This window comes from Pelodiscus sinensis, chromosome 10 (genome assembly GCF_052426305.1).
Source record: "Pelodiscus sinensis isolate ZL-2025 chromosome 10, ASM5242630v1, whole genome shotgun sequence".
NCBI lineage: Eukaryota > Metazoa > Chordata > Testudines > Trionychidae > Pelodiscus > Pelodiscus sinensis.
Genome location: NC_143061.1, coordinates 579,804 through 600,551, shown reverse-complemented (window position 1 = coordinate 600,551; position 20,748 = coordinate 579,804). Strand labels below are relative to the sequence as shown.

Here is a 20,748-nt window from a genome sequence, read left to right as displayed (position 1 = left end):
TTACCTCTTGATGAAGGTCCTATGGCGATGGGCAAGTGTCGCTGGATGCAGGTGGAGGATACCACTGGAAGCATTTAGTCCAATGGTCCCCAACCTTTTGGGGCTGCCGGGTGCCCGTGGGCAGGCTCGCGCATGCACAGGAATGGCTTGGGTGAGCCCTGAACACTCAGTGGGTGCGCATAAATGCTCCGGCGGGCACCATGGCCCCCGCGGGCACCGTATTGGGGACCACTGATATAGTCAGAAACCTGCATATAAGCAGCCCAGATGTGATGGGGCTGGCCTGGCACCGGGCGCTTGGCGGGGGGAGCGCCGGCCCCGGGGGCGCAAGTGTCCCCGCCCCCTGGTGCCCGGTGGGCGAACGGCCACGCCCCCTGGCGCCCGACAACCTCGAAAGGTTGGGGACCACTGATCTAGTCTGACCCCCTGCACAGTGCAGGCCACAGAATCTCTCCCACCCCTCTTAGAATAATCCTCTCACCTATATCTCCGATATTGAAGCCTTCAAATACTTTGAAGGTCCCAAGATGCAGAGAGTCCTCCAGCTGTGATCTGCGCCCCATGCTACAGAGGAAGGCAAAAAACCTCCAGGGTCTCTGCCAATCTACCCTGGAGGAAAATTCCTTCCCGACCCCAAATATGGCGATCAGCTAAACCCTGAGCATGTGGGTAAGACTCACCAGCCAGACACCCAGAAATTCTCTATAGTAACTCCTATCATCCCTCCATTGACATATTTCCCACTGAAAATGAATGGTCAATTAGTTACCAAGATCATATTCTCTCATCAACCCATCCCCTTATCATAGAATCATAGAACTGGAAGAGATCTCAGAAGGTCATCAAGTCCAGACCCCTGCTCTGGGCAGGACCAATCCCATCTAAATCAACCTGGCCAGGGCTTTGTCAAGCCGAGACTTAAACACCTCTAGGGATGGAGACTCCACTACTTCCCTAGGTAACCCATTCCAGTGCTTCACCACCCTCCTAGTGAAATAGTTTTTCCTAATATCCAACCTGGACCTCTCCCACCACCATTGCTCCTTGTTCTGCCATCTGTCACTACTGAGAACAGCCTTTCTCCACCCTCTTTGGAACCTCCCTTCAGGAAGTTGAAGGCTGCTATCAAATCCCCCCTCACTCTTCGCTTCTGCAGACTAAACAGACCCAACTCCCTCAGCCTCTCTTCATAAGTCATAAGCTCCAGCCCCCTAAACATTTTGGTTGCCCTCCGCTGGACTCTCTCCAATGCGTCCGCATCTTTTTTGTAGTGGGGGGCCCAGAACTGGACGCTATACTCCAGATGTGGCCTTACCAATGCCGAATAAAGGGGAATAATGACATCTCTGGATCTGCTGGCAATGCTCCTCTTAATGCAACCTAATATGCCATTAGCCTTCTTGGCTACAAGGGCACACTGTTGACTCATCTCCAGCTTCTCATCCACTGTAACCCCCAGGTCCTTTTCTGCAGACCTACTACTTAACTGGTTGGTCCCCAGCTTGTAACAGCGCTTGGGATTCTTCCGTCCCAAGTGCAGGACTCTACATTTGTCCTTGTTGAACCTCATCAGATTTCTTGCGGCCCAATCCTCCAATTTGTCTAAGTCACTCTGGACCCTATCTCCGCCCTCCAGCGTATCTACCTCTCCATGGCACTGGCTCCTGGTCTGACCACTACATGGTACACAGTGTTGTCTCCTTGAACCTTTGTTCATCTAAAGTTGTCATTTTGCTGTATGCTGAAAAAAGTTGGATGTAGGTAAACTTTAAATATCCGAGAGACAAGTGCTGTTTCAATGGAGTCTTGATGCTTCCTTAGTCATCAGCAATGAAGGTCTAGAATGGTCACTCACTATTGAGGATGATTGGATAAACTTCAAAGAAACAATGTACGGAACTGCTGTCAAGATCCGCGGTTCCCAAAAACTCAGGTACAAGGACTGGTTTGACGACAAGGACAGAGATGCCCAAGCTCTTCTTAAGATGCATGTGACACACGTGGCTTGGATCAATGATAAAGAGAATGCCTCCAGGAAATTGGCATATATATATGAGCTAAGCAGGAGGCACAAGTCTAATTATTGCAAATGAAAGAGGACTGGTGGAAACATCAAGCAGTTAAACTCCAAGATGCGGCTGATAGACATGACTTTAAAGCATTCTATGATGGGCTGAAGGTAGTCTATGGGCCATACATTTCTGGCTGTACACCAGTGTGCTCTGCTGATAGCCTCACTTGGATCACAGATGGTGCTAAAATGCTTGACCGCTGGGCTGAACATTTCCACAAAGTATTGAACCAGACCTCAACTTTTGACAGCAGCGTTCTTGAAGAGATTCCTCGGGGCTGATTTATAGCTGGACATACCACCAACTCTTGATGAGGTACAAAAAGCTGTTAGAGATGAAATCTGGAAAGGCACCTGGCAGTGATACAGTTCCATCAGAAATTTATAAAGCTGTTGATGGCCAGCTGATGTACTGTCTCACCCATTTATTTAACATCATTTGGGAGAAGGAACTAGTCTCTTAGGACTTCAGAGATGCTCTGATTGTACAGACATACATATACGTGTGTGTGTGTGTGTGTGTGTGTGTGTGTGTGTGTGTGTGTGTGTGTGTGTACAAAGAGAAATGTATGTTGTGATGAATATCGGGGCATCTCATAGCTCTCTATATCTGGTAAGATCCTGGCCTGCATCCTTTACAACCAGCTTTCACAACGTGTTTAAAAATGGTGGTATTCCTGAAAGCCAATGTGGATTTCGTGCCAGTCAAGGTACTGCCGATATGATATTTACAGCCAGAGAGATCCAAGAGAAATGTAGAGAGCAACATCAGGACCTCTGTGATTTTCATCGATTTGACCAAGGTGTTCAACACAGTCAACAGAAATGGGCTCTGGAAAATACTTGGGCGAATTGGCTGTCCTGAAAAATTTATCAACATTGTTCAGTCTCTCCATGATGGCATGCTTGGTCACGTCCTTGACAATGGAGAGACATCAGCACCTTTTGAAATATCAAACGGTACAAAGCAAGGATGTGTCCTTGCTCCTCTCTTGTTCAACATCTACTTTTCAATGATGCTGTTAGTTGCTTTTAAGGACTGCACGTTGGGCATACCTATTGAGTTTCAAACAGGTGGCAGTATTTTCTATCTCCGGAGACTTCAGGCTTGCACTAAAGTGGTTACTCCAAGTATTCGTGGCCTTCTGTTTGCTGATGACTATGCATTGCTGGCTCATTCAGACAGTACAAGCTTTTTGATCACTTTATTTCTTGCTCACCATTTTGGACTCTCAGTGAGTCTCAAGAAGACAGAAGTTATGTCTCAGCCTATCTGGAAAGAGCCCAGCACTCCAGTGATCACTGCTGCTGGTACAGTCCTTAAGGCTGTTGACATGTTCTGCTACCTGGGAAGTATACTGTCCTCTAGCATAAACGTGGATCATGATGTATCTGCTCGACTAGCTGAAGCCAGCGCTGCCTTTGGAAAATTGACCAAATGCCTATGGAATGACCATGGTATTAAACTTCATACCAAGAAAGTGGTTTATCAGGCAGTTGTCCTGAATGTCCTGCTGTATGGCTTGGAGTCATGGACAGTATATCATTGCCATGTTTTGAAGCTCAGTCAGTTCCATATGCATTCTCTGAGGAAGATTGCCTATGTGACTTGGTGGGATAATTCCTAATATGGAGGTTCTTAAGCTGTGTGGTGTCAGGTATGGAAGCAATGCGTATGAACAAACAGTTTTGCTGGATTGGTCATGTTATGAAGATGGATGATACACAAATATCAAACATGGTCTTCTATGGCCAGTTTGCTCATGGAAAGCACTCTATCGGTGGTCATAAAGCTCTATGAAGGCCAATATGAAGTCATGCAGCAAATCTCCCAATAATCTGGAAACTCTAGTTTAGGACAGATTTGTCCTGGTGGCAAACCATTGTACAGGCTCTTAATCGCTTTGAGAGTCAGTGTATCCAGGCATTGCAAGAAAAGCACAGGATCCGAAAAGAACATACAGCATCTGTGGCTTTTTATGTGACATCTGTAATCAGCTCTGCCAATCAGAGATTGGTTTAGTCGCTCACCAACAGCATCATAGAAAATGAGATGAGATCTGCTGATGGACAGCTCAGTCCAAGACTTGAGATAATAGGGTGTTCAGATTTATCCATACCTCCAATGACTGGTTTGTCAAGGGCTACTCAAGGTCCAGTGCAGTGTTGCTTCATTGCAAGCTACACATCAGGCTCTGGGTGTATTGATAAACTAACAATATCAGCATTAACACTGGTCCAAACAATAGTTTATCGGAATGGCATTCCTGCCACAGGGCACGTTCAGTGTGATGTCAGACTTCATTGCCAACTGCCTCGGGCTTCTGGGTCACATGACTATATACACTTAGATTGTCCATCATGTAATGCTCCGATTATGCCCTCTTTATCTGTGGCTAGTGGTAGTCTAGTCCCCATTCATGGATCATCATAGTCTAGACCCCATCCATGGATCACCTAGTCAAGGTCATCAGTCTCATTGAACCTACTTATCTCTGAAGTGGTGGACCTGAGGGTGGTGGTGGAAGGAGTGCCATTTGAGTGTTCACAACCCGCAATCTTTCTGATATTGGATATCTCGGACCTAGTGATTACATCTTGGTACGTTGCAAACACAGGAAGCATGGTCTTCAGAGGAGCGGGCAGTAAACATAAATGTCGGCGAGCTAAGGGATATCTGCCTAGTATGCAATGTCTTTCACATTTGACCATTTTAGTAGTGCACGTGTTGATGGACAACCCGGACTTGCTGTTCTATGTCAACAGAAAAGGGGGATCACACACTCTTGCCCTCTGTCAAGAAGCCATTGGCATGTGGGATTTTTGTATCCAGCATGTGATCCACCTATAGGCTGCTCATATCCTTAGCATTTGTAACACGCGGGTGCATTGCCACAAATATGGGCATTCCTGTGACATTACTGGATTGTATTATGAACATATAGAACATTGTTGCAACCACTGTTATGGGTGCATGAAATCTTGCACAAATTGCGCCAAATAAGATATCTATGAAAAGCTTATGATTCGCTGATTCTGTTTATATTGTTCATATACATGTATCATTTTTGCAGTGGTAGAAAAAGTACCCCAAAATTCACTTCAGTAAAAGTACTGCTACTTTGAAAAAAATGTAACTAAGTAAAAGTCAAAGTATCCTTCTGGAAAACGACTCGAGTAAAAGTACAAAAGTATGGCATCTTAATTGTACTTAAGTACCCAGAAGTATAAAGTAGCCATCCTTTGGAAATCTATGGTTAAACACCTGAGTTATCATAAAGCACCATTATTTTTCATACATACAATGTACGTTTTTATATATGTATATGTATATGTATATGTATGCGTGTGAAACAACAATAGCCATGGATGAAGAAGATGCTCCTTTTGGAAAACTGTAGATCAGGGGTGGGGAACCCTTTTTGGGTCAGGAGCCATTGACCTATGGAAAAATCAGTGGGCTCACACAAGCGAGAGTCAGTACCCCCCAAAAAACAACCAGCCAACCCCTCACTGACATTGCCTCAAAATCTGGCCAATGGGAGCAGCGGGGAAACTCTCTCATGAGCAGTTTTCAGCACCGCATTCCCCTAGGCGGGGGAAGGATGAGCAGTAGCACGCTGGATCCATGAGGTTTCCCACTACTGCACACAGGGCTAGCCTTAGGGAAAATGGCACACAAGGCAAACTTGCATTTTGGCGCCCCAGCCCTTCTTACCCTGGGTATGGTGGCCCCCACCCAACATTTCCCTTGGAAGCTGCTTAGTTCTTTGCTCCCCTTAGTACAGGGCTATTGTCTCTGTCTCTTGCAAAGGGAGTTGTTATAGGTTATCATAGTCCTTCTTGGCCAAGCCCTTCCTTTAAGAGCTCTATGGGAAATGGATGATTTTAGCTTAAATCAGGAATGGGAAGCCTAAGGCCTGGGGTCTGGATGTGGCTTCTGGCTTGCCTGGATCTGGCCCCTGAGGCTCGGGGCTTTCTTTCCCCCCCCCACCCCCCTCAGTATTGGGAGCCTGTGCGGGTGCTCCAACCTCCTGCTATCCCTTCATGGGGCGGGAGCGCACAAAATCTACTAGCCTGGGCCCCCCAAGGCTCTGGTGTGTGAGGGGAGTGTCTTTATTTCAACTAGGGGCCATGTCAGTGAGGGTTCTGTTACTTATGTATGTATTTATGAATTTTGTTTCTCACTTGTGTGTGGCCCCTGTCTGATTTTTCTGCGGGTTAGTGGCCCCGACCCAAAAAAGGTTCCGCGCCCTCGTATTAAATATTTTCCCTCAGATATGACACACAGAAAGGGAGTCAAAAATCCTGAGTGGGTCACTCGCCCTTCAATGAGTCCTCCTCCACAGTTTGAGCTGCTCTAAAGAAGCACTGGGCAGCTCCCTTGCTGCACACACTTGCCCTTTATGCCTGGGGTTTGGCCTGCAGCTCAGGGCGAACTCCCTACTGTCAAATGGGAGCTGCATTTTGTGCATGTGGCCCTCTTGCAGTCCTCTGACCCCTCCTGACTGGCCCGGGGGGCCAGTTTAGATTGTGGTGGGGTTGGGGAAGGCAACTTTTAACTATTCCAGAGGATACTTAGGCACCTGAAATCTCTAGCGATATGGGGTTTTGTGTTGTTTTTTGTTTTGTTTCTTTCTTTGCAAATAACTTAGAAATTAGCTGATTTCAAAGTACACAGAAATCCTGAAATATTTCTATCAGTAAAAAATAAATTATTTACTGATAGGGAAAGCAGGAAAAACGCTTCCTGAGCACTTATTAGAGTTAAAATTCAATTATATAAACTTCTAAACTGGGCTTGTCACAAATGGATGAGTGAATGAATAGTGAAATCAACAAATCATTTCTGGTGTTAGGATAATTATTTTGTATATCTTGACATGTATCTTGACGTGATATGGTGGTTTTTGCTGTTTGGTGTACTCATGTTGGTGCCTGTATGAGAGTCACAAGGTGAGTGAAGTAGTATCTTCAATTGGACCAAATATGGTTGGTGACAGAGACAACCTTTGGAACTCCTCAGAGCTCTTTTCTAGGTCTGTGAAGCTCAAAAGGGCTAATCTCTAACCAAAAAAACTTTCAAAATAATTTTAAAAAGATATTACTTCACCCACTTTGTATCTCTGTTTAGGTTTTAACAGCTTTAATGTTTGAACTCTTTGCCTCTCCACTTTGTCATTAAAAAATTATCAGACCTCCTTCCATAATTTCCCAATAACTGTGAAAATTATAAAAAGATGAAAAGCTTAAAACACTACACAAAGTTATAAAACATAGAGTGCATTACACCAAGCCTTTTTTATAAGCCAGAGGAGCAGGGGTGAAGCATTGCACAGGACATGGGGGGGATGGGAAAGAGCCTAAACTCCCACTAAGTTATTCTGAGTTTAAGTGCCTCATTGAAACTGCAAGTCACAACAAGCACACCTTATCTTCAGATTCTCACACTAGGAACCCCAGTGACTTCCAGAGCATGAAGAAGATTTGCAGATTAAGATAGGAGCAAAGAAAATTTCCTTCTTGTTAATCTTACTGAAAGAACAACACTGCTTTAAAGCAGCTTCAACAACGCCCCCTGATCTGAAGAAATTTCAGCATACTGATAAATACAACTTGTAGTGAAAACATAAACAAACAAAACCTGAAGGTGTGGATAGGTCATTAAGAATTGAATGGAAGGTAAATGTGTTTGTCATCCAGCCAGACATCACCTACTGTGACTAATTTCCTTAGGGGGCACATGGGAGAGCTGATTTCAGTAACATTCATCTCCTCTGCACCCACCTGCCTCACATTGGGGAAGCAGCAGCAGCATCCGTCCGCATCCTCCTCTTCCCCCCCCCCAAAAGAAAAGTGAGCACAACTTCTGAGCCAGCAAGGGAAGCAGGAGGACAAGACCAACTGCTTTTGGTGGGGGGGGGGGGGAGGAATTGAAAGGTCTCCCCCCAACAACTCAGTGTTATACCCCCCCTCCTGAGCCAGTAGCCCAGCACTCCTCAGTTTCCCTATGGGGCTCTTAGGGGGGAAGGGGAAAAAGGTGGTGGCGGAACCACACCTGCTCCACACTAGCCCAGATAGCAGGGTTGCTCCAAATCCCAACCAGCCAGCACACAGACGGAAGCTGTGCACACAGACACAATTCTTCAGTCCCCACCAAATTCAGCTGCTCACCCTGAGCCTCTTCCAGCACAGCCTGCTCCAACTGCTCGCCACAGGGCTTCTGCAGAGGGCCCTCTGTCTCGGAGAATGGGGAGCCACTGCCTTGGGCACCTACCCTGCTGCTGCTCCCATGAAAGCAGAGGAGTTGCCTCTGTCTTCCCTGACCTTGGGTGAGGTGGCTGCTGGGTTTCTTCCCTATTTAGCTGGCTGGCCTCAGGTAAGGTCACATGAGACTATTCAAATGTGCCCTCTCAGCACATGGCCCTGGGCAGCTGCCCTGGTTGCTTAGGTCTCAGGCTGGCAGTGCCTGCATAGATACTGTTTTTGAATGAAAAGGTGTTGATGCGGCTATTAAAAGGCTTCTTTGTTGGTAGGGTCATTGTGCTTGTTGATTGGTAATTTTTTGTGGATGATTGGGTGCTTGAACATGCAGCTGTACTTAGGCAAATCAGAATGATTAAAGTAGTGAATAACTAAGTCAGTGGTCCCCAATGCGGTGCCTGCCCAGGGCACTTATGTGCGCCTGCGGAGTGCCGGCTCTAGGCACCAGCAAACCAAGCATGTGTTTGGGGCGGCACATTGCCAGGGGCAGCATTCCGGCTGCCCCTGAGAGACACTGGCCTGAGAACTCCTAACCCTTACCGCCCGATGCGGGTCTCCCTGTGGCCGCCCAAAGCAATGGTAGGGGCGACGGAGCACGTGATGGGCCAGCAGCGAGCCACCCTCAGCAGGCGGGGTGTGTGGGGCAAGTCGTGCTTGCAGCCCCGCCGTGTTTGGCTGAGGCGTCATGACATCACGGTTGTGGGGCTGCCTCGCTGCTTTCCCTTGGTGCCAGGGAGAAAAGTGCGCTCTCTAGTTAGTGCGAGGGGCTGTCACAGCAGGCGACCCTGGCAGGAGTGCAGGCCACACGCCGCTCCAGTCGCCTTCCCAGCGCTGCTGCGACTGCCCAGCACCCGCCGAGTGGGAAATGCCCAAGGGGAGCCTCCCATTCACGAAGCAGACTCTGGCGCCTGGGGATAGTTCATGCTCCTCTGACTGGCACCAGCCAGTGCGGCCCGACATACAGGGGACTCACCATGGGCTTTGAGAACAGCAGCGGCGCCGGAGCACTACGTCCCTGGTGGGCAAGCCGCTCTCCCTGGGCTGTGCAGGGCAGGCTGCACAGAGCGATCCGGGGCCGGGCAAGGGTCAGTCCGGGTCACTGCAGCAAGGGACCATGCTGCAAGCCAGGTGCCTTTGGTCATATCTCCGCCTGCCTTGTGCTTACTAGTGACCCCTCCGACCAGAGCAGGTACCCTTGGCCAAGGAGTTTGCAGGAGTGTGTGTGGAGGGGTAGCGCACATTAACAAATGGGGGGCAACTCTTCCCCTTTTCTCTACCTCAGTGCTGGTTGTGGAGGGAGGGGAGAGCTGCAGCCTTGGTGGGGCTGGGAATAAGGAAGGCCCTGCCGAGGCCAGGATGATTCACACAGAGGTTCCTAGGCTGCGGGGAGGGGAGAGCTACTTTGCAGCCCGATCTAGTTGGTCTGGTGGTGGTTGGTCTGGTGGCGAGAAGCCGCTGGAGGAAGCCTCACCGGCCCCGGCTCAGAGATTGGGAGGCGGAGGGGGAGGGAAGAGAGGTGCCCCTGGCCTTGCCCTTTGTTTCCCGACTGTGTCCACGTGCACTTTCACCCCTCCCCCAGAGCGCTCCGACATTTCCGCATGTGCTGGGAGGAGGGGACATGAGGGTTTGGCGTGCAGAGGGAAAGGAGACGGTGTTCGGTCAGTGGGGGGAAGTGGGAGAGGGGAGCGGACTGGGTCTGGTGGGAAGGGAAGAGAGGGCGCAGGGTGGATCAGGTGAGGGACAGAAGGGGGGAAGACTGCATCTGGTCACTGGGAGGTGGGGGGTTGAGTTTGCCTGGGAGGGGAGAGGAGGTGGAAACTGAGTTCGGTGAGTGGGTTGGGGGGTGGGGTCGGGATGGGGATGTGTGTGGAGGGGAGACAAAACGTAGGCTGGGTTTGGCTGGAGGGCATGGTGGGAGTCAAAGAGCTGCAAGGTTCTTCTATTTAGTTCCCTAAATAGAAGAACTAGAGGACACCAAATGAAATTAATGGGTAGCAGGTTTAAAACTAATAAAAGAAAGTTCTTCTTCACACAGCGTGTTGTCAACCTGTGGAACTCCTTGCCAGAGGAGGCTGTGAAGGCTAGGACTATAATAGAGTTTAAAGAGAAGCTAGATAATTCCATGGAGGTTAGGTCCATAAAAGGAGCTATTATCTGTGGTTTGTAATCTATCCTTTAAATCGGCTTCCGTACCTAATGACTGGAAGGTAGCCAACGTGACACCAATATTTAAAAAGGGCTGTAGAGGCGATCCTGGCAATTACAGACCGGTAAGTCTAACTTCAGTACTGGGCAAATTAGTCGAAACAATAGTAAAGAATAAAATTGTGAAGCATATAGAACATAATTTGTTGGACAAAAGTCAACATGGTTTCTGTAAAGGGAAATCCTGTTTTACTAATCTATTAGAGTTCTTTGAAGGGGTTAACAAACATGCAGACAAGGGGGATCCAGTAGATATAGTATACTTGGATTTTCAGAAAGCCTTTGACAAGATCCCTCACCAAAGGCTCTTGTGTAAATTACATGGCCATGGGATAAGAGGGAAGGTCCTTTCTTGGATTGAGAACTGGTTAAAAGACAGAAAACAAAGGGTAGGAATAAATGGTAAATTTTCAGATTGGAGAGGGGTAACTAGTGGTGTCCCCCAAGGGTCAGTTCTGGGACCAGTCCTTTTAAACTTATTCATAAATTATCTGGAGAAAGGGGTAAGCAGTGAGGTAGTAAAGTTTGCAGAGGATACAAAACTGTTTAGGATAGTCAAGACAGAAGCAGACTGTGAGGGACTCCAAGAAGATCTCACCAAACTGAGTGATTGGGCAACAAAATGGCAAATGAAATTTAATGTGGATAAGTGTAAAGTAATGCACATCGGGAAAAATAACCCCAACTATACGTACAGTATGATGGGGGCTAATTTGGCTACGACAAATCAGGAAAGAGATCTTGGAGTTATCGTGGACAGTTCTGAAAACTTCCAGACAGTGTGCAGCGGCGGTCAAAAAGGCAAATAGGATGCTAGGAATTATTAGGAAAGGGATAGAAAATAAGGAGCAGGTTTAAAACTAATAAAAGAAAGTTCTTCTTTACACAGCATGTAGTCAACCTGTGGAACTCCTTGCCAGAGGAGGCTGTGAAGGCTAGGACTATAATAGAGGTCCATCTACCCCAGTATCCTGTCTGCCGACGGTGGCCAGCACCAGGTGCCCCAGAGAGGATGGACCGAAGATAGCGATCAAGCGATTTGTCTCTGCCATCCCTTTCCAGCCTCTGACAAACAGAGGCCAAGGACACCATTTTATCCCCTGACTAATAGCCTTTTATGGACCTAACCTCCATGAAATTATCTAGCTTCTCTTTAAACTCTGTTATAGTCCTAGCCTTCACAGCGTCCTCTGGCAAGGAGTTCCACAGGTTGACTACGTGCTGTGTGAAGAAGAACTTTCTTTTATTAGTTTTAAATCTGCTACCCATTAATTTCATTTGGTGTCCTCTAGTTCTTCTATTTAGGGAACTAATAAATAACTTTTCTTTATCCGCCCTCTCCACACCACTCATGATTTTATATACTTCTATCATATCCCCCCTCAGTCTCCTCTTTTCTAAACTGAAAAGTCCCAGTCGCTTTAACCTCTCCTCATGTGGGACCTGTTCCAAACCCCTAATCATTTTAGTTGTCTTTCTGAACCCTTTCCAAGACCAAAATATCTTTTTTGAGGTGAGGAGACCACATCTGTACACAGTATTCAAGATGTGGGCGTACCATAGTTTTATACAGGGGCAGTAAGATATTCTTTGTCTTTTTTTCTATCCCTTTCTTAATAATTCCTAGCATTCTATTTGCCTTTTTGACCGCCGTTGCACACTGTGTGGAAGTTTTCAGAGAACTATCCATGATAACTCCAAGATTTCTTTCCTGATTGGTCATAGCCAAATTAGCCCCCATCATACTTGTCGTATAGTTGGGGTTATTTTTCCCGATGTGCATTACTTTACACTTATCCACATTAAATTTCATTTGCCATTTTGTTGCCCACTCACTCAGTTTGGTGAGATCTTCTTGGAGTCCCTCACAGTCTGCTTCTGTCTTGACTATCCTAAACAGTTTGGTATCATCCGCAAACTTTATCACCTCACTGCTTACCCCTTTCTCCAGATCATTTATGTGAAAAAGTACATTCCTTTCTCTTGCATAAGATAATTGAAACTTAACATTAAAAATGTTATAACTGGTAAGGAACTTTGTTTTTTGGTAGCTTAGTACTGCATTAATTAGTTGATCAGTGATACAGTAAAACTCCGATGGTCTGGCACTCCTGATGGTCTGGCACCATCAAGAACCTGGAAGTGCTCCGGGCAGCTGGACTATTGGAGCTGCTCTGCCTCCAGCTTCCCCGATTCAGCCGCTGCTGGAACTGACCAGCAGCTGAATTGGGGAAGCCAGGGGCAGAGCAGCTGGAGTGCCGCCGGGTAGGTCCTGTAGCGCTGCCCTTAGGGGCTGCGGGACCAACCCGGCAGCACCCCAGCTGTCCCCGATTCAGCCGCTGCTGAAACTGACCAGTGGCTGACTCCAGGAAGCCAGAGGCAGAGCAGCTCTGCCCTGGGTTTCCTGGAGTCAGCCGCTGATCAGTATCAGCAGCGGCTGACTTGGGGACGCCTGGGGCAGAGCAGCTGGGGTGCTGCGGGGTGGTCCAGTAGCGCCGCTCCTTGGCGCTGTAGGACCAACCCGGCAGCCCCCTAGGTGCTCTGCCCCAGGCGTCCTGATTCAGCCGCTGCTGAAACTGACCAGTGGCTGACTTCAGGAAGCCCGGGGAGAGCAGCTCTGCCTCTGGCTTCCTGGAGTCAGCCTCTGGTCAGTATCAGCAGCGGCTGACTTGGGGATGCCTGGGCAGAGAAACTGGGGTGCTGCGGGGTTGGTCTCGCCACACCAAGGGTCGGTGCTACCGGACCAACCAGGCAGCACTCCAGCTGCTCTGCTGCAGGCGTCCCCGATTCAGCTGCTGCTGAAACTGACCAGAAGCGGCTGAATCAGGGACGCCCGGGGCAGAGCCGGACTATCGGAAGGGGGGGGCTATGAGGGGTCTGGGGTCCCTACCCCAGACCTCTCATAGCCCCCCGTTCTGATAGTCCGGCATATCTGATAATTCAGCACCCCCTGGGTCCTAAAGGTGCCGGATTATCGGAAGTTTACTGTATATAGCTTTTACCAAGGCAATGCGAGTTTACATCTTGTTTTTCATTCTGCTTATGGTTCTAAGACTTCGTATAATTTCCGTGTAACTTTTTTTTAAAGATTACAAAAACAGCCTCTGAATTTAATTGTACTGTTATATAGAATCTCATTTCTGAACTGTTTTACATTTCTAGATATTCAAGAATTTTATGAAGTGACCTTACTGGACAATCCAAAATGTATTGATCACCCTAATCTATCTGAACCAGTGCAACCTGTGAATACATGGGACTTCTCCAGCCTTCCAAGTACAACAGTAACATCAGAAACACTGCCAAGCAGCCTTAGTCCAAGTATAGAGGTATAGTGTGGACGATGTTCCTATTTATCTTGATCATACATTTCCTGTATTATGAGATGTAATGCAGTGGTGGCTTATAGTTTTGTTCTTATGCCTCTCCCCATTTTCTTGTCATAAGTATTTACATTTCTGGGAAAAATTTCCGTATTACTTTTTTCCATCAACAATCTTAGTCACAGAAGGACTATTGTAGAAATAATGTTTTTAAACACTGGATATAAGAGTATTTACTGAACAAAAAGTGATGTACATATTCCAGATTCTTGATTGTATCCTTGAACATGGATCTTTTTTTGAAACCAGAGGCTTGCAATAAATAATGGGTTCAGAATTGTCACATATAAGCATGCCAATGTGAGATCATAGCTAGCCATTCATAGAATTTGTTGTTATCACTGGATCCTATTTATCACTATTTTCTTCTGTTGAAATGTTTTGCTTGAATATTTCAACTATTTGTATTGATGGTCAGTGTTCCCTATAAGCAGTGGCCATGCAAGCACACTCAGGAGAGAGTCACTTTAGTGATGTCAACGTGTAGATGACTACATGATTAACCAATAAGCCTGGGCTTATTGGTTAATCCTGTCAGCTACATGCATCTCTCTCCATTGCTGACTCTGTATCAGATGTAGCAAGGTCAGGGAGGTGGCTTGCCTGCCTCCTCCCCCTCCCCGGGGAAAAAAAATCTGTATATGGATGAAAAAGGTTAGTGGGAATATTGTTGGTGGCTTTCTTTTGTTACTATTAAGAATGTGCTGCTACCCATGTCAAGGAATGAAGAAAGGTCTAGCTGGTTGAGTCAAGCTGAACAATTCATTTTCTCCTAGTACAGGAGCTGTTTGTGTAGCTGCTATGTTAATTCCAGCTCTTTTCTCAGAGAGATCTTCAATGCCATACAGGACCTTTGGATATCCAATTCACATGACATTTAATGGAAATTTGAGGGCCAAATTTCTTGGGCGGTTTTGAAAATCTGTCTTGGAATGGCTTTTTCCATTGTCACAATATAAATTGTTAGCGCTAGGTTATTGTGACTCATGGGAGAGTTGGAATTCATCCCATGTGAAAATTTTCACTTTTTTAAAAGGTGTGGTTAGTGTTGAAAACCTTCATTTTGAGATTATATTTTTTATCCAAAGTAGCAAATGTACATGCCTTTAAAATACACTAGATATGATTCTAGGAATTAGAGCAATGAACTTTACTTAATTTTTAAGAAAAGTGATTGAAAGGCAAAATTAGAGTTTTAAACAGCTAGATTTCCTACACATCACATTGTCATGTCTCTAATCTACTGGAAATTTTGAGCATGTGGACACACACTAAAGGAGAAGACTTTGACAAATCTCTTTTAAAAGATTGTAGAAATTAAGTCATGCAATGAAAGAGAAGTAGAAACTTGCAAAGAGAGAAAAAAGGACTAAAAGGTTAATTTTTAACATGGCAAAAGAGTAAAGAATGCTCCAAGGGTCTTTAGTAAAATCTGTGTTTAATGTGAAAAATAGAGTGGCAAAATTTGGTGAGACACAAATGAAAAACATCTGAGGAGATATTACAAAGTATGTGAATTTAAGTATGTTAGGCAGCACTGTCCTGGTGAGCAGGGCATTTGCTAGAGACTCTGGCTGTTAGGCTGCACTTCCTTGTTGAGCAGCATGTTTGCTAGTGACTCCGGGCTGTTAGGCTGCACGGCCCTGGTGAGTGGGGCATCAGTGTATAACTACAGTTGTGTTGCAGGAGACATGGGGTTGGTTGTGGTCCCAAGAAGCCCAGGGATTCAACATGGGACACTGTGTCAATTTAATGCTTAAGTGTAGACCAGCTTAAATAAGTCACCCAGTCTTGTTTTAAAGACTAACTTCAATGCCATGTTCTTTGGGTGTGTATTCTTATGGGTGCTCCACTATGAGATGTGTTTGTGTTTGGACTCTTCACTGGAGATTGTAAATATCAGTGTCTGCAGATATATTCCAAGCAGTGCTTTGGGCTCCTATTTGAGGGTGTATGAGGAGGCATTGACTTACCACCATTTCAATTTCTTTTCAACAGCCTGTGGTTTGAGACAGTGATTGTCTCTCTCACTGCTTTCACCTACTTCCTGCCTTGATTGTTTACTTCCCATATTGTTTTGCTTATCATAGTTTTTATTTTCTAGACTTTTTTTCATTGTAGCAGATTTTGTGCTGTGGAGGGCTATCCCTCAAACTTCTTGCCCCCTGTGGTTTCTGGTAGTTCTCTGTATAGTGCCTAAGACCCTAGCATTCCAGCCTCATCAGAACTGCTGTAGGTCTCTTCCTCATAGTGATGGGCTCTCTAGTTGATTTTAGTAACTCAGAGAAACTCCTATAACATCAAAATGTAAAGACTGCTTGGGTGATCAAAGGTAGACAGGCTAAACTGAAGCTTCATTTAATATAATACTCCCATAGGGTATGTTGGCTTTAACCTCTTAAGCCAATTGAGTGTCTTCTGGAGTTACAGAAGTTGTTCCAAAGGTGAAACTCTCAAAAACCAAGAGAGCATCTCTGTCTGCTATTTGAAGTTCTAGAACAGTGATTCCCAAACTTTTCGGCATCACGCCCCCCTTTTTGATTTTTGAGAAACCCTCACGCCCCCCCCCCCCCAAAAAAATAGCAGTAAAACATGGGGTGGGATTGACGGGGTGTGTGTGTGGTTGGGTTGCCTTGTGTCCCCACTGGAATTTCTTCACGCCCCCCAGTTTGAGAACCCATGTTCTAGAAAGAAGGATATGTCACCACATAGAGCTGATTCTCAGAAGATTCCTGTTTAACAACTGATTCTCCAACTGACAGTGGTACTGAAGCTCTGGTACACCCAATGAAGCTCTGATAAGAGAGGCAGTCAGCTAAATAGCACTGAAAAGCCCCTTACCTCAGTACTATCTGACACCTCTAGGCACCAAGATGCACCTAAAACCAGGGACTCTTAAGACTGTCTAAAGGACCTAGCACCATTGTCAACTCAAATTCCTAGACCAACCAGACTGGCATCTAGCTCCTTCTCCAAACCATCCTATTTGGAACATCAGTGTTCCAACACAGAGATAACATTACGTCAGCTTCTCAGGTATCATGTACTATGGCCAAGTCTACACTGGCAAGTTATTGCACAGTAAATCATTGTAACTTTCACTGTGTCCACACTGGCAAGTATGCACTAGCTTCAATGTAAGTGCGCTCTAGGTAAACCACCTCCATGAGAAGCTTAGAGTTTACTGTGCTCTAGGTAGTGTGCTGGGGTGCCAGTGTGGACACCATAATGTAGTACTGCATCCTTACTAGCCTCTGGCACCCTTCCCACAATGCCTATTTGGCCTTTCTGGTTATCAGTTTGAATGCTTACTGCCCTGCTGAGATGACCAGCCAGATGACCAAGACCCACCCTTGTGTTATTTTTGAAATTTTAAAGTCCCCTTCCTGTTCGCTCAGTCATACATGGTGTCCTTAGCATATCTTTCCAGTTGGCCATGCCTGCTCCAAGCACCAGGAGATCTCTGACTTGGAGCCATGCTGACGTGCTAGATCTCACTTAGCTGGTGGATACAACCTCCCAAGGTTCTGACAGGGATTCAGTTTATAGCACAAATCCCCATTTTGGGTGATTACCACCGACACATCCCTCATAGGCTGGGGTGCCCGTTTGTAGCAACACACTATTCAGGGCAGATGGCTCCCACTAGGGATGTTAATAAATGTGTATTTGTGTAAATGTTCAACTGCTGAATTTTTTTAGCAGTGACACATTTACGCACGGTAGGAGCGGGAACAGCCAGGCGCCAGTACTCATGGGGAGCTGGCTTTAAGCACTGACTCTTACAGCGCCCCACCCCTCCGCTGCCTCTGATAGAGAGGCAGCAGGGCACGGAGTGGGGAGGGGAGAGGCAGCTCCACAGGAGCCTATATGCTTGCTTAAAAGACTGTCTCCCTGTGAGCACTGGCTCCCGCTTGCCCCCCACCCTCTGCCACCTTTGATAAAGGCTCTGATACAGAGGCAGCAAGGGGAGGGTTGCATATAGTCACTAGGCATATTGGTTAATCGTATAAACAACTAAAAGTCCACACAGGACTTAGTCCACATCCTTAGTCCACACAGGAAACTCATCTACACATCAGCCTACTTGAACTATGTGCCATACGCAACGCATGCCATTATTTCCTTCCAATAATTGGTAACAAAATAGTCCATATACTCAGGAACAACGTTGCCTGCATGTTGTATATCAATCAATAGGGGGTGCCCAATCACACTCACTTTGCATAGGGGCTGTCAAACTATGGAATTGATTTATCAGAAACCATGCAGCTCCCATGGCAGCATACTTATCAGGCAGCCAGAGCATTGGCAGACATCCTGAGCTGCCACTTCTTCTAGTGATGTCACTGTGGGTGCTCCATTGTTGCTGTTGGGCTCATCCTGGCACCACAGATTGGAGATTTTTTTCAAGCAGTATTTTGTCAGGTGGCATGAAGGTGCGCACTGTTTGCGCCTTGGGAGATCTCGCACACGGCCTCACTCCCTTCAGTTTTCTTTGTACCACGGTCGGTTGCAGACGGAGTCAGATTCTCTCCTCCTTTTGGAGTACCTGTACATAAAAATTTAATTCACAGTTTAAAGTTCTAGTTACGGTTCTTCCTTATTTCTATTTCTTTTCTTAAAAAAAAAAAAAAACCAACAACCGAAAAACCCCTTGTTCCTCATGTAAATAGTTACTCTATAAGAGACTATCAGAGGGGTAGCCGTGTTAGTCTGAATCTGCAAAAGCGACGAGGAGTCCTGTGGCACCTTATAGACTAACTGAAGTGTAGGAGCATAAGCTTTCGTGGGCAAAGACCCACTTCGTCAGATGCATGTAGTGGAAATTTCCAGAGGCAGGAATAAATAAGGTGCCACAGGACTCCTCATCTCTTTTGCAGTTCATTGACATTGACCTTGACCAACTGAGAACATCCCCGGCAAATAAGTCATCTTCATCACCAGATGAGGTGGTCATCCCAGACAATACATCTCCCACTGACGATTTAAAACAATTCCAACAGCTCGCCAAGAGGGCCAGTAGTTAAGAGGTCACCCTATCAGAAGTGCAAGGAAAACAGCACAGGCTTTTGAAAAATTTACAACCATCTGCAAAAACGAAGATTGATGAAACCCCCAATTGATGAAGCCATTATGGAGGTGGTGGATGATGTATTGCGAACACCAGCGTCAGCTCCCTCCACCAATGAGTGTGCAGACAGAAAGTATTTTGTCCCATCAAAGGGCATGGACTTCTTATTCTTCTACCCATAACCCAATTCTCTGGTGGTCAATACCTCAAAATCAAATATCTAAGAACCTGCAGTACAAGACATCCAGTCACAAGTGTCTGGATTTATTTGGCAGGAAAATGTATTCGTTGTCCACACTACAACTTTGGATAGCGAATTACACCTCATTACTTGCCTATCATGACTTTGATAATTTTGCCAAGCTGACTGAACTAATGCAACATCTTCCTGATGGCAAGAGACCTATCCTCAAGTCCATAGTCCAGGAAGGATATACAACATCTTGTACCACCTTGCAGAGGGCACTGGATGCTGCTGGTACAGCAGTAAGAGTGACAACTACATCAGTAGTTATGAGATGCATCTCTTGGTTACAAGTGGCAGGGATCTGAAAGGACCCCCAAACCAAAGTTGAGAACTTGCCGTTTTACAAACAGAAGATCTTTGCCGCAAGGACAGATGAAGTCCTTCGCTCTAGTAAGGACTCCTGTATTTTAGGAATATACGCACCACTGTATTGCAGGAGATGCTATACCCTACCAGAGACAGAGACTTCTCGTATGCCAACAGAGACTCTTTTGACCGACAGCAGAGACTCTTTGACCAAGATCACTCCAGGGCAAGGAACCATCGTTGATGCACCCCTAATAACCGAGCACCCAACCAGCAGTCCACCAGACAGGAGGTTTGAGGTCTTGGTTGAGGATTTGCATGACCTCTCCATTTCTTTAGTGCCTCACAATCCAGCAACTTTCCATCATCGCCTGTGCCCTTTTTATGATAAATGGGAAGCAATAACCTTGGACTGTTGGGACCTAGCAATCATAAAAAGCAGATATTCCATTCCACTTATATCAGTTCCTCCAACCTCCCTCTCCCTCTCCCTCTTCTGCGCCTGTGGAATTGGTGCATCTGCAGTAATATCAACTTTGTAGTATCATATTTCCTGGGGTCAACAATGCAACTGCGGATGCTCCAAGCCATCATTTCACTACAGACCATGAATGGGAACTTCATACAGATGCATTGCGCACACCCTGTTTCGTTGATGGGGATTTCCTCACCTAGGAAATGCCATACTGGGGCAGAAGCAAAGATCCATCTGGCCCAGCATCCTGTCTGCCAGCACTGGCCAATACCAGATGCCTCAGAGGAAGGGACCACAACTGGCAGTCCTCATGCGATCCCTCCCCTGTCAGCCATCTCCAGAGAAACAGAGGCTAGGGATACCATTCCCATCCATCCTGGCTAATAGCCATAGATGGACCTAACCTCCATGAATCTGTCTAGCTCTCTTTTGAACTCTATTAAAGTTCTAGCCTTCACCACATCCTCTGGTAAGGAGTTCCACAGGTTGACACTGCACTGAGTGAAGAAAAACTTCCTTTTGTTGGTTTTAAACCTGCTGCCTATTAATTTCTTTGGTGACCCCCTAGTTGTTATATTGTGGGAATAAGTAAATAACTTTTCCCTATTGACTTTTTCCATACCAGTCATGATTTTATAGACCTCTATCATATCCCCCTTAGTCTCCTCTTTTCTAAGATGAAAAGTTCACATCTTTTTAATCTCTCCCTGTGGGACCCGTTCC

General features: G+C 46.3%; 1 protein-coding gene across 10 annotated transcripts in view; it reads left to right on the top strand.

Moving 5' to 3' along the window:
* Positions 1-20,748, top strand: part of DLG1 (discs large MAGUK scaffold protein 1) — a 360,352-nt gene that overhangs the window by 20,120 nt on the left and 319,484 nt on the right. For all 10 annotated transcript variants that reach the window (XM_075938333.2, XM_075938331.2, XM_075938327.2 and 7 more), the window contains exon 3: positions 13,703-13,869. In XM_075938333.2, coding sequence (XP_075794448.1) covers positions 13,703-13,869 — 167 coding nt within the window. The remainder of the gene's footprint in view (positions 1-13,702; positions 13,870-20,748) is intronic.